We start from the raw sequence: 14,355 nt of genomic DNA, 5'->3' as shown, positions 1-14,355 counted from the left end.
CCAAAACGCTGACGCTAGTTAGCATCTTAGCATCAGTCCCCTCGTCCCGGAATCAAGGTTTTATTTTAAATAGGGTTTTGGTTAAATGGCTGAAATAAGGTCTGTGCTGAACTTGTGTCTCAAGACACTTTTACATTTTATTCTACAACATAAATACATCAGTATCACCCCGTTTTTTTTTTTAAGCTGTTACAAAAGGTTGCTAACAAGTGGCTAAACGAGACTACAGAGACTGTCGAGGAGATTAAACGTCATCACGCTGAACAGAAACTCAGTCCGCTTTTACAGCCTCATTAATTGTGCTCTTATAAACTAGTCTAAATCAAACATTCTGGGAAATAAGAGTTGTCGAAAGCTTAGCGACCATTGTGTAGTTCGTTTATAGCCTACTTTTAACCTTTTACTTCTAGCGACTGCATTTAGGCTACAAAATTAATAAACGTTCTTCTGTAATAATTATCTTGATGGAAAAAACATGCACGTATCATAAACTTTTGTTAATCACAGAGCTTGTTTTTTGTCATAATCCAAAAGTCTATAGGAAAATCCTTTTGGGTTTTTATCGAGGGAACCAGTGCAAGTTGGCCTAAAAAGTGACGTCATACCTGCAATCACTCCATAGGCAAATGCTTAAGAGTCTATTATTGGATCATTATTGCAATGATTATTATGATTCTAGCATGTGATCTGTTCGGCAACGGTTCTTCTAACCATAATTAATGGAGTGTTTTCTTAAACGACCATGTAGGAAGACACATCATGGCCGTATTCCAGAAAGACATTGTCTAGATTCATCAGCTCAAACTGTGAAAGAATGAAGAATCATTTTCACACATGAATGGGCGCCTCTGAGTCCAGACCTTAAATTCGCTGACAGTCTTTGGGATGTGCTGGAGGAGACTTTACAGAGGGTTGGTCTCTTAGTTAATATTTCTGTGTATTCAAAAGCTCATTAGCTGCGTTATCAGTCATCATAAAATCTTGCCAGCCCTATCTGGAATGCTGAACTGAACAATCAGCATGCAGGACTGGAAACGTCCATTTTATAGATACATTTTAATTATAGCAGCATGCTGCTAACCCACACCCTGCCACATATTCGAATGTCTGCCACTTGACATTATCAGATGCAGGCTTGTGTTCATATGCAACATGTTCATAAAGGAGCCGTTGTCATTGCTTATCTTGAATGAGGGTGAAACCTCGTGCAAACACAACCACCTCCATAAACTCAGTTTAGGTGTGACCGTAGTGCTGGACCCATCCCCTGTATAAATAAACTCCACTAGCAAAGAGTTGTATGTGAAATCTGACCCTAATCCTATGATCTGTAAACGGCAGGTGCATTTATTCGTCATAATCATGGTTGCCAGCCACGAGCTCAGACTCTCTGCATACAGTCTGTTCATCAGGGCAGCCTGCAGAAATTAATTACTTTGCTCTGTGTGTCTGCACCCTGATGGCTAATGGCTCACCTCACCCTGGAATTTACTGTCAAATCTCTCTCTCTCACCCACCAAATGATGGATGGATGTGCCAGTCACGGCTGCGTCCGTGATAAGAGCCATACCTCTTCCCTTTGTTTGTTCCAGACAGCACATCATTGACATCATGACATTTCACCGCTCCCGTGTTCCTCGTAATCAGCCTCCGCCGACCTCGGCAGCAGAGACGATATGTGAAGTCAAAATGAGTCGCTGACGCGAAGCAAAGTAAATCACACATTCAGCGATTCATTGACTCCTAGCGCAGCACAGACTAAACACGAGGCTAGGCAAAGACTTTAGCTCAGTCCTGTTTGAAATTAGGGATGTGCTGTATGTATCGTCTGCTGTAGTATAATAATAGGCTACTTGCATAAACTTAATAAAAGGATGATTGCAAATGTGATACTGATTTTCTGCCACAGTTTACTAAACAAGAAGTTGCTTACATTTTAGACTAAATATTTTCAGTTTCACATACACCGTAAGCCCTAATGCTCAAAATAATACATTGGTTTAAGTAGGGTAAATATATAATAATTGTCAAATTCACTTTTTAAGTTAACTTCTCAAAACTGACACATCTATATTGTTTTGTATTTCATTAACTATTTTAGACTAGCTTTAATTTAAAGATCCCATTCTTCGCGTGTTCGAAGCTTTGATTGTGTTTACAGTGTGCAATATAACATGAGTTCATGTTTCATGTGTAAAAAAACAGTATTTTTCACACAATTTACTTATCTGTACAGCGCTGTTTCCTCTCTCCTAAAAACGGCCTGATGATTTCCTTGTTCTATGAATTCCCTCGTTCAGAAACACGTAATGAGTTCTGATTGGGCCAGCGCTTCCCGTGTTGTGATTGGACAGCAGCTTAGCGCACTTTGCCCGGAAAGGTCTCGCCTCTTACCCTAACGGGGAGATGCAAGCGCTGAATGCGCGCTCTTCTCCATGTGGGAGAGCAACAAGACCACGCCCCCTTTTTTGCGTGTTCTTGTGGGCGGAGCTTTAGTCAACAAACGGTTCTAGTGACGTCATTACATCCCTGCACTTCCTGCTGTAGTCCAAACCGGCCGTTCGCTGTAGGCTTTGAAAGGGAACTTCTGTTAAATAAAATATCTCGCTTGGCATTGAACTTTGAGCTTTATAATTTTACAGGTATTATTTATGCTCTAACAGCAACATTACACACTAACTAAAGTTTGAAAGATGGAATCGCGAAGAACGGGACTTTTTAACCGAAATTGGGCTGGGATTTCTATTTTCCAGCATGCTTTGCCATGACACTCAAAAAGGAGAGTAGTATTAAAATAATGTTGTTGTTTTTTTGTGTTTGTGTGTGTGTGTGTAAGATTATTGTTAGGTGGGAGATTTAGTTGGGCTTGGCCCCTTAGTTCCAATGAAAGGAACTCTTAGGCCGCAGACACACTGCAAGCGTGGCGTTTCTGTTGCGTGTCAGCCGCGAGGCGGCTGCCTGGCGTTTTCTCCTTTGCACACCAGAAGCGTGTCTGACGCGGCGCTGCTGCTGGTATTGATGTACAGGGAAGCCCTATACTTCATGTTAAATATAAATATATTGCCTATTGATACAGCAAAGACAACGTCGGCAGTAGCCTATTGGCCATACATATCTATGGTATTGACGGAAAATAGGCTACACAATATTTCGTTCTGTATTGACAGGTTAATTTCAAAATCGATAATTATGTCGTTTTTTATTATTACAATTAGGCCTATCTCTGCATTTATGTTAACCTACAGACTTTCAAACATGAAAATGTCATTTATTATGTATTCGTGTCAAAATGTCATATAAGCATCTTTTCCTATGCTATTTTGCCTAGAAACGCTTCGAACACGCTTGCGTGTCGCGTGAAAAATAGGTGTCTCTTCTATTTGAAGCATGCACGCGTTTTCCGCGCGGCTCAGACCGCCCGTGAGCCGCGCGTGTGACGCAGGCAGTATGCAAGCTCTAACCGGTTAACATGGGAGCCGAAATAAAAACGGACACGCCACGCAGCCGAGACGCTCACAGCACGCTTGCAGTGTGTCCCCGGCCTTAATGCTTCAGCACACCAAGACATTTTGGACAATTTCATGCTCCCAACTTTGTGGGAACAGTTTGATCCGATAGAACACCTTCGGGCTGAATTAGAGCGGACACTGCGAGCCAGGCCTTGTCGTCCAACATCAGTGCCTGACCTCACAAATGCACTTCTAGAAGAATGGTCAAAAATTCCCTTAAACACACTCCTAAACCTTGTGAAAGCCATCCGAGAAGAGCTGAAGCTGTTGTAGCTGCAAAGGGTGGGCAAACTCCATTTTAAGCCCTACGGATTAAGAATGGGATGTCATTAAAGTTCATGTGCATGTAAAGGCAGGCGCCCTAAAACTTTTGGCAATATAGTGTATGAATTTGCTTACTCAAATCTTTAAAGTTAAGAGTAAACAAAATAAAAATCTGCCAATTATGGTTAAACTTTAAAAAAAATGTGAAGTGCAATGACTGAAGTGAATACCATCAATAATATATTTTAAATTAAAACTAAATGAAAACATGACTATGTTTTTAAAATGAACATTGTATCATCAGAATTTGAGTGTTTCTTTGTTCAGTTGAACACAAAAGAAGATATTTAAAAAAAATGATGGTAATGAAACAGTTGACAGCAGCCATTGACGTATTTTTTTCATATATGGAAGTCAATGGGTGCCGTCAATTGTTTCATTACCGTCATTCTTTCAAATATCTTCTTTTGTGTTCAACAGAAGAGAGAAACTCGTACAGGTTTGAAACAACTTGAGGGTGAGTGATGACCCTAAAAGGACTATCCCTTTAAGACATCTGGAATATATTACTTTAGGCCATGAATCTGTGATCCTAGTCTTTTATTCTCTTCATAATGACATTTGAAATGTCCTCGAAGAAGAGTGGAACCCTGTAGGGCTGGTCTTTTTTTTTTTCCGGAAAGCTTTGGTATTAATCAACACAGAGCTCAGACTTTGCCCCAAACCCAGAGTATCAGAGTATCACAGTCGAATCTATACGTAAGTGGTTAAGAACTAAAAAGAGCTAAATGTGGAGAAGGGGTGGTGGAGGGATGCTGATAAACTGTCAACAAAAATGGAGGTAAGACGACTGCATATATATATATATATATATATATATATATATATATATATATATATATATATATATATATATATATAATTTTTTTTTTAAACCATATTACCAAAATAATATTCTGTTCCAGTCCTAGAACCCTGTAAAAGTATTAATTGAAAAATCAAAAACACTTATTTTATTTTTTTGCACAGACTAATGTTTGTATGTTGACTATGTATTTTTTTTATGTATAATTTTTGTTTTAGAGCATCATGTTCACTGTAAAAAAAAAAAAATCTGGTCTCCAGTTGAAAATTGTCTAGTGACTGATCACCAAAAAATCTAAAATTGTTCTAATTGAAAATGAGTAAACTAAATTTTTCAGTTGGACAAATTAAATTGCATCAATTCACAGAATTTCAATTCGACCAACTGAAAAATGTCGTTTACTAATTTTCCATTAGAACAATAAAAAAAAAAAAAAATTGACAGTGTTGTTCATGTAGCAGCATGCTAATGTCAGACACAGAATCGCTGTGAGGCATCTGTGTGGGGTGTTGTTGTTCATGATAGTTCACTAGGTTTTGGAAAAGACCTGTGGCGACCCGTGTGCATCTGTCTTGTGAGGTTTGCCCGTTTAGGCAGGAATGGTGTGTTTTTCATGTCTTCTCTGCCATGTGTGGCATATCCTCGCTTTCTTTTACCTTCCTCCACAGGGGGAGAATGAAGGTGTCCATAGCAACAGACTTTATCACGGGTCTGTGATGATAAACAAGACAAATAGCACACTTACGCCCCTGTCCATCTCCCATGGATCCATCACAGCTCTCTGGGATGCGTTCGCACAGACAGATACGCGGGTGCTTTTAACTCTGTGTGTGTGTGTGTGTGTGTGTGTTCGTCTGTAATGTTGCAGTAAATGCAGCTGTTATCTCCGCTGACCAGACTGTGCGCTATAGCCAGACAATGCGCATATGTAAGCGAAAGATGTGTCCTCAATGTGTTTTTAAATCTGCTTTACACTCAGTACTACATATTTAGAAAATTGACTAGTCAACTAGTTTTTTTTATTATAGGAATGCTGTGTAATTCCGCTGATTTAAGGTCAATTCACGAGTAAGGTGTCCACGAACATTTCAGCCGGTTCCCATTTGATTTCTGGACGCTGTGGAAATGTTTAGCAAAAAGACTGCTTCTTCAGTTTAGCGTTTATTATTGTCTCTGCATTTAAAAAGACAAAGTTGACAATTATTTTAATCATTTCCTTATTTATTGATCACTTATGTGTTGAGTATACGTTCCTCTGCACTTCAGGAATTTTGCACACATTTGTCCTGCACCTTGTGACTTGAATCCGACTTATTTTATTTATTAGAAAGCTACATTCTGTACTAATTTAGTTCTGTACATTACCATTTGACTGTTTTCAGTGCGTCAGTGTTGGGCTGTACTTAGAGCAATTTAGCCCATTTAATTAAATTGCCGACATGAGAAATGCAAATCCTGTCTGCAGAGTGGCTTTTCCGCAGTTATTGATTTATTTTTTAGGTTTATTGATTCAAAATGTTTTTACACGTTCTTCTAAATCTTTGTGTGATGTTATGTACACCGTGGCTTTAACATTTTATGAGGATTATTTTTTCAAATTTACACACACACACACACACACACACACACACACACACACACACACACACACACACACACATCTTTGTCAGGGACACCCTACTAGACAACAATTAGACATTTTTCTTAGAGGGCTTTAATTCCATCATTAAAGCTAAAAGAATTCAAAAGGTTAAAAAAATCCAGACCAGTTGATTGTCAGACAACTAGCTGACCATTCTGACCCTGCCCTGCTGTCGAGTGGATGGTTTATTTGTGGATGGTGGGGGCCTGTTTAACCACACATGATTCCGACTTGGAAATGTTGGCACACAAAGGAGGAAGTGGATTAGGATCAGCTGTAAGTACCTCGGGCCTTTCCCTTTATTAGGAGGGGTTGCCCACGGGCCGCCCCTTCCTGCACCACCAGCCTTTGTTTTCATTTGCCATTTATACCTGTGCTTGAAAAACAAGAGAATAAAAGGCTGGCCCTTCCTCTTTATTAACAATTGCTCCAAAGGTTTAATGCAGACAGGAAATGTCGTGCCAGGTGTAGCGTGTAGATTATGGTCCCCGGCTGTGAGTTGGGATTGTGGTATTTATGGCTTTGTGTGGAATACTTGACCTTAAGTCACCTGATGAAGGGGAGTTATTACAGACATAAATTATTTTGATTAAATCATTTATGACTTTCTTTATGACTATATATATATATAAAATATGGGCTTTTATGGCTCATATATGCAATTCATTGCCAATAAGTGACAAATGAGAGATTGACAAATAGATGTTCCCAAAAGCCTGTTTTGTCATATTTAACATTTATATTAAAAATTTAAAAAATGAGTCAGAAGACAGAAGGCATGAAGTAGATTGGTTTCTCAGCAAAGTTTTGGTCATATTGATAATTTATAGGCCCTAGAAATTTGCATATTAAATATGATACAGTAGGCTGTAATATATTCATAAATAGTGATTGTGCTTATTGTTTAACAGAATTTTACAAAGAATGTTTAGTAAGTTATGAGAGAATAAATGGTTTATAAAATTGGCAAAAATGTTGCAAGACGCATTGCCAAACAGCTTTTTTTTTTTTTTTTAATGAATTTATTCCCCCAAACTGGCGATTTGTCCTGGGGGATACAAACATTAAAATAAATAATTAAAGTCTTGTTTTAAAATATATAATTAAATTTTTTTTATTGTCCCCTAGGAAGATGGAAAATAGCAATAAATAAATGTTCTGATTTCTCTTTATGGTCTTGCCATTTAAGAGGGCTTAGGTGCCTAATTTGCATATGGTAATCAACATTTAAATTCAAAAGTGTAAAGTCACAAACAAATCCTGTTATGTGTATTTTAATGCAGCACGATTTCATTTTGATTACTGAAATGGGGAGCCAAGTCAGCCTATTCACCTGTGGTAGCTTCCCCTTTAAATTCCTAGTGTAATTTTGACCTTTGCTCCAGATGCTGTAGCTTCCACTTCAGTATCCCGTTTCACCAGTCTATGGAGATGAAGTGCTTAAGAAAGACAGACACAGACAGGCAAAACAAGACATGGACCGAAAGCTCAAAGAGGAGAGAGAGCAAAATCATAGTGACTAGTAACACAACCGAACCAGATAAAAATCTCACAACAAAAAACTTTTCAATGACAGCCATTGGAGGAGGGGAGGGGAGGGAGGGATGTGGTGCGTTCTTTGGCTTTCACTCATCTGTGAGATCACTGTGTCATGTGTGAGGAGTGGAGATCTGATGAAACCCATTGTGAAATGTATGCTCTCTCACGTCACCTGCATTATGCCGGCATGAGGGTGTGCCCATGTGAATACACCTGCTCATTTACAGGCTACATACTTAAAGGGATAGTTCACCCAAAAAATAAAAATTAGCCCATGATTTATTAACCCTCAAGCCATCCTAGGTGTATTTGACAATCTTCTTTTTATAGACAAATACATTTTTTTTATAGACAAATACAATCAGTTATTTTAAAAATGTCCTGGCTTATCCTGTCCAGTCAATGGCAGCCCAAAATTTGAAGCCCAAAAAAGCACATCCAGCCATTATGTTTGTGTAAGAAAAATATCAATATTTAACACGTTATAAAGTTAAACATCTAGCTTCTGGCGGGGAAAAAAACAGGACGTAATGTCACAAGATTCTAGCCTGACAAGCCAGACCCACATCAAGATGTTTGGTCTGGAAACTCACCATAGACAGGGCTCAATCCGAGGGGCGGGATAAACGGTTGTCTTTCAAACTCCCTCTGCACACGATAGAACAGCGCTACACCAACCAGAGCAACGAAGATGAAACAGAGCTTGTTGATAGATTAAACTTTCACTGTATCCGATCGGCAAAACTCCGAACACATCTTCCCTTTTTAAGGGTGCGTTCACACTTGTAGTTCGGTTAGTTTGGTTCGTTTGGTCCGGACCAAAAAACAAAAACAAAACATAATAGTCCTGGTCCGCTTAGCGTTCACACGGGCATTTTTAACAGCGAACCTAAAGTTACCGAACCAAAGGCATAGGGAGACACTCACAACCTGATTGGTCGGCTTATATGACGTAGGAGTTCGTTTACCGAACATTCAAAACAATGCTGTGTGCGGATTACACGCGCGGTCATTTTATGCGTGTACATGTGGCATTATTTTTACCCGCTGAGAACTCACGAAGAGCTCATGAAATGTTCAAAACATTCAAAACAGCAGCAGGATTTCCCCCGTTGTGCAGAAAAGAGACGGCCGTTCTGTCGTCTGTCCCTGCTAATAATGGGCAACACAGGAACTTTGATGAGAAGAGCCAGGTATGCTTTTTGTGTGTTTTTTCTAGCATTTTCGAAACATGCTCGTCTGACCAAATATGGATTAGGCACTTCCTTGTTGCTCCACGTTTGCCCTCTAACGTTAAAGTTACTCGTTTTGGATACACCGATCTTTCCGCGTCGTCAAATCAGCTGCATTATGCGTTGCATCTTGTGACATTATACGTCCGGTTTTTGGTCCGTTTACATGTCTTTGGTCCGTGTTGCGTTCATATATCAATCGAACCGCACCAGAGTTCGTTTGGAAGCGGACCGAGACCCATCTTTTTAGCGGTCTCGGCCCGCTTGTTTGGTGCGCACCAGGGTTCGGATGGCAGCGTTCACATATGTTCAAATGAACCGCACTATCCGAGCAACCGCACCAGGGTTCGTTTTAATCGAACCAAACATGACAAGTGTGAACGCACCCTAAGAATGACTTCAGTGCCGTTCTTTGTTCTTTTCTCAGAGAAAATCTAAACTCCAAGTCTTCCAGAGTCGCGGTCAAAGCTGATTCGAAAGACCGCCGTTCGCCAGCTTCTGTGTTTACTAGTAGCACTTGGAAACTCAACCGTCATTACATTAAGCCCCGCCCACCGACTCTATACACAATGTGATTGGCCCGACCAGAGTTTGGTTTTTACAGCTCAGAAGTTATTGAGGGTTGCTAGACGATACTCGCGGCAGATTAGATTTGCTGCCGCTAGGGTGTGTCTAGATTTCTAGGCTAACAAGATGCAACGCTACAAGTCAGCTGATTTAATGACGAGGAAAGATCGGTGTATCCAAAATAAGTAGAGGGCAAACATAGAGCAACGAGAAGGTAAAGTGCCTCATCAATATTTGGTTTCAGAAATGCTAGAAAAAACGCACAAAAAGCATACCTGGTTCTTCTCATCAAAGGACTTGTGTTGCCCATTAGTCGGTACAGACGACGGAACGGCCGTCTCTTTTGCAGCAGATCTTCATTTCTGCACAACGGAGAAAATCCTGCTGCTGTTTTGAATGTTTTGAACATTTTATGAGCTCTTTGAGAGTTCTCAGCTAGTAAAAATAAAATGTACATGCATAAAATGATCGCATTTAATCCAGCACACAGAATTGTTTTGAATGTTCGGTAAGCAAGCTCCATCGAGAAATATACATCATAAAAGCCGACCAATCAGGTCTCCCTATGCCTTTGGTTCGGTAACTTTAGGTTCGCTGTTAAAAATGCCAGTGTGAACGCTAAGCGGACCAGGACTATATGTTTTTGTTTGTTTGTTTGTTTGTTTGTTTTTGATCCGCACTAAACAAACCGAACTACAAGTGTGAATGCATCCTTAATCTGTAGTTGTTAGACCTCATCTTATAGAAAGTTTCCATTGCCAATTACGCATTCATTATTGCTGACAACAGACTATGCTGTTATCCTCCATTGTACATGATGAACAACTGGTTAACTGATAAACAAAATGTCAGACTAGCTGAGGATATGAATGCAGTTCCTTTGACACTGGCTTCCAACACAACGCCTGACATCCAATCTCACGGTTCACTTCGGTCCTTTTCAGTGTTCAAACCAAAAAGGGTGATGCCACCTTTACAATGCCTTGTTCTTTTTTGAACCTGCGACCTTGTTCTCTTTATGTCGTGTCTCCGCAGTGTCTTGAAACTCTCACTCACCGTCAGATGGACATGCAGAAGTTCATCGCTGACGGCTGTCGAGAGGCTCTGCTGGAGGAGAAGAGGCGCTTCTGCTTCCTGGTGGACAAGCACTGCAGCTTCTCCATCCAGGTCGCCGCTTTCCATGACAAGGTTGGTTACTTCAATTAACACTACCAAGGCCCGTTCATACAAAGAACAGAAACTCTGGAAAAAGCGTCCACACCAATGGTATAAGACGTTGTGTTTTTTTACCAAGTGTTCACTTTAGTTATGCACTTTATTGGGTGAATTTGGATTGGCTGTAAAGGCTCTGAAAATGATTCCAGCAATATATAATTAATTTGTTCCAAAACCGGGACTTAAATTCTTAGATAAAAACTTACATTTTCTTGGTTCATCCCGCAGGCTTATCGTGGCTTTATCTGCAGCTGTCATTTACACACACTTTTACAAAAGTATACAAGTCTTTAACTGCTAAATTACATTCTTGTAATGCACCGGTTTCAGAAAACAGCAATTAGATGACATTTTAAGATGAAGAGGTGCTCTGTGGTGATAACTAAAGTGCTCATCGACAGAATCAAACACTGCTACTTTTTATATAATACATATCCATTATAAATTATGATACAGCTTGGTTCGTTGGTCCCTTTGGTCGGATCACTTTCTCACCACAAACGAACCATTCCAGAGTTAATTTTTTCATTTGGGCTGAGACCACCTCATTCAGGCAGGTCTGTTTGTTGCATATTTGAGCATGATTGCCATGCCTAAATGGACCAAACCAAGGGAGAAAACACACCAGGTTCTGAAACAAATGCTCCGAACGAGCCACTCATGAGAACGGCCATAAAACAGTAGGGTTGGTATCGTTTAGGTTTTTAAGAATACCGTTGCCAAAAGTGTGACTTTTAAAGTGACTTTTTATTGAGAAAATATCTATATATATTTTTTTAATATTTATTGAACAATTTATTAAGTTTGAAGTATACTTAAAAAGTATACATTTGTATAAATACAAAACCCATAAATGTACAGAAATTCACAATAAAACAAGCCACAATAGTGATGTGTGACAGAGATGTATCGGTTTTATTGCATTTTTGCATAATATTCACAAACTTATGTCATGAACTATGATATTCAGATTTTTCAAATATGTATAAGTGAATGTGTGTTAGTTGATCTAAAATGTGCAACTGGCGCCGCTGTGTTAGTTTGTGCCTCAGAGAATCGGATCTGTTAGATTTCATGTAAATCCATCCGCGTTTCATGAAATGAAAGTATGTGACCAGTGAAGAAGAATAGAATAAACGATATAGTTAATTTGTATCATATATAAATAAAACACGCTAAAATTATAATTGAAAGGATTGTTATTGCCGCTTCCATAGACATCCATGTGTATGTAACAAACTATAAATATATAAACATGTTTTTGCTAGTACTTATGTGCATTTAAATGTCTGAAACTTAAAATAAATATTATATGGTTGAGAACACTGAATAGTTGTGCTATGTGACAAGTGCTGAGCGCGTCTGTCTCTGGCTCGACACCAGCCAAAGCGCAAAACCATGTTTGAGTTTAAGTGGAACCGAAATCTGCATTATGATTCGCTCCGGTTACATAGGTTTCGGTAAAACAGGAGGCAAAAAAGTAGCCAGATGACCTGCTTCTGGCGAGATTCTGAAGTATGCATCCAGTGAACATGCCAATATTATGACTATTGTACCAAGTCCAGATTGCATTCATACTATATTTACATTTATGCATTTAGCAGACGCTTTTATCCAAAGCGACTTACAACTCAGGAGAACAGGAAGCGATCCGTCAAGAAGAGGCAACGAAACACAAAAAGTGCCCTAAATACTAAGATTTGTACACTGCTTAGAGTAGCAAAGACCAGAAAAGGAAAGAAGAAAGGAGAAATAGAGGGGGATTTTTTTTTTTTTTTTTTTTTTTTTTTTTTTTTTTTTTTAAATGTAAGATTAAGTGCTCATGGAAGAGATGAGTTTTTACCTGTCTTTTGAACGAAGTGAGTGATTCTGTTGTGCGTATGGAGGACGGAAGATCGTTCCACCAACCCGGAACAATGAAAGAAAAAGTTCGAGAGAGGGATTTCATGCCTCTCTGTGATGGTACCACAAGCCTTCGCTCATTAGCTGAGCGAAGGCTTCTGGTGGGTGTGTAGACGTGTAGGAGTGAGTCGAAGTATGCGGGTGCTGCGCTTGTGGAAGATCCATAAGCAAGAGTCATATATAGAACATACTTTTTTTAACACTCACAAAGTTTGTTCATATTCAAGTATTTAAGTGAAAATGTTTGGGAGTGTGCAGTACACACACACACACACACAAAAAACAATCAGGTCTTCTTTCACTTGAATGGTTTAAAGTCGCATTAAAATGCGCACAGGAATCGTTAAGCGGAATAGAAATGCACATATCTTATCGAACCCACGGTTCTTTGGAAATTTGGAACCGGTTCTAAAATTGACCCGGTTCTTGATACCCAACCCTATTAACAAGTCGAATTAAAAAGGGAACATGTCAAAAAAAAGTTGCCAACCCTTCCTGGAGAATTTGTAAATTCGTCACAAGAGAGGAATGTCTTCATGATGGCTGCAGCTGCTCATGTGCTCTCCTCAACTCTTGGATCTGATACCACCTTGTGTTCTTGAAGGCTCGAGAGCTTCTGTCAGATAACCTGACCGGCTGGCAGGAAAAATGCAGTGACGCTACCGATGTCCCCGACAGCGTGATGTCCATGATTGAAGGTCTGCGCACTCCAGTGGCCAACACTCCACAGGCGTCTCCAGCCCTCCGTCGCCACAGCAGGGTGAGGACACCGCCTCCTACACTACGCAATGAGTATTCATCGTGTTATGAATACATACCTGCATGTTCTGTACTTACACAGGCCAACTCAGACGCAATGATTCCCGCACCTCCAATGCCGCCTCAGACGAGTCCCCTGGCCAGCATGTTCAATCAAGAGTCCTCAAGACAGGAGAGAGAGTCTGGTGAGCATTACATATTACATAGGATACTTATCCTATCAGTCTCACCTCTGACACGGGAGGAACCTAAAGTCAATATGAGCTCAGATTTGACCCTGTTACTTTCCTAAAACGCATTCCTGAGCTTATATTGTATGACTCCACCTCTAACTTTTTAGCAAATATCCTTAAAAATTAAAAAACATCTCAGGGAAATAAAAAAGTTCAATACTCAAATTACAATTTATTGTTTAGGCTACAGTTGCAGGTAATGCAGCCTTTGTAAAAAAATATATATATATTGTCAATAGTTCCTTTTAATACCAGTTAACATAAATATATCACCCAGTAGATTTTAGTGAAGTGTTTAAATGTAATTTTCTTTCATCTAATATTCATATTTTTTATTATATATCAGCTTTATTTAAATTTACAATAATTATTTTGATATGAAATGTTGTAGTTTTAGATTTAGCTAACAATAACACTGTTTGGGATACATTGAGGGGCTTTTTACAGTTCAGTCAACTTCCTGATGAATAGCCTACAATTTCCTTTTTTTAATATCCTTTTTCACTTTGAAATATGCCACATAACAAATGTGACAATAAAAAGCAGTGAATTACAAATTATTATATACCATTTCAAATTCACAATTAAGCAATTCATTTCAAGAAACTATTGCCCGATATGCCAAATG

General features: G+C 39.3%; 1 protein-coding gene across 1 annotated transcript in view; it reads left to right on the top strand.

Moving 5' to 3' along the window:
* The window catches only part of baiap2l1b (BAR/IMD domain containing adaptor protein 2 like 1b), a 90,960-nt gene that overhangs the window by 51,270 nt on the left and 25,335 nt on the right, over nt 1–14,355 (top strand). The window contains exons 7-9 of the mRNA XM_067458077.1: nt 10,654–10,806; nt 13,340–13,495; nt 13,577–13,679. Coding sequence (XP_067314178.1) covers nt 10,654–10,806; nt 13,340–13,495; nt 13,577–13,679 — 412 coding nt within the window. The remainder of the gene's footprint in view (nt 1–10,653; nt 10,807–13,339; nt 13,496–13,576; nt 13,680–14,355) is intronic.

Source organism: Pseudorasbora parva, chromosome 2, assembly GCF_024679245.1.
Source record: "Pseudorasbora parva isolate DD20220531a chromosome 2, ASM2467924v1, whole genome shotgun sequence".
Classification (NCBI taxonomy): Eukaryota; Metazoa; Chordata; class Actinopteri; order Cypriniformes; family Gobionidae; genus Pseudorasbora; species Pseudorasbora parva.
The sequence above is the reverse complement of the archived record's forward strand: the minus strand, read 5'-3'. Positions and strand labels throughout refer to the sequence as shown.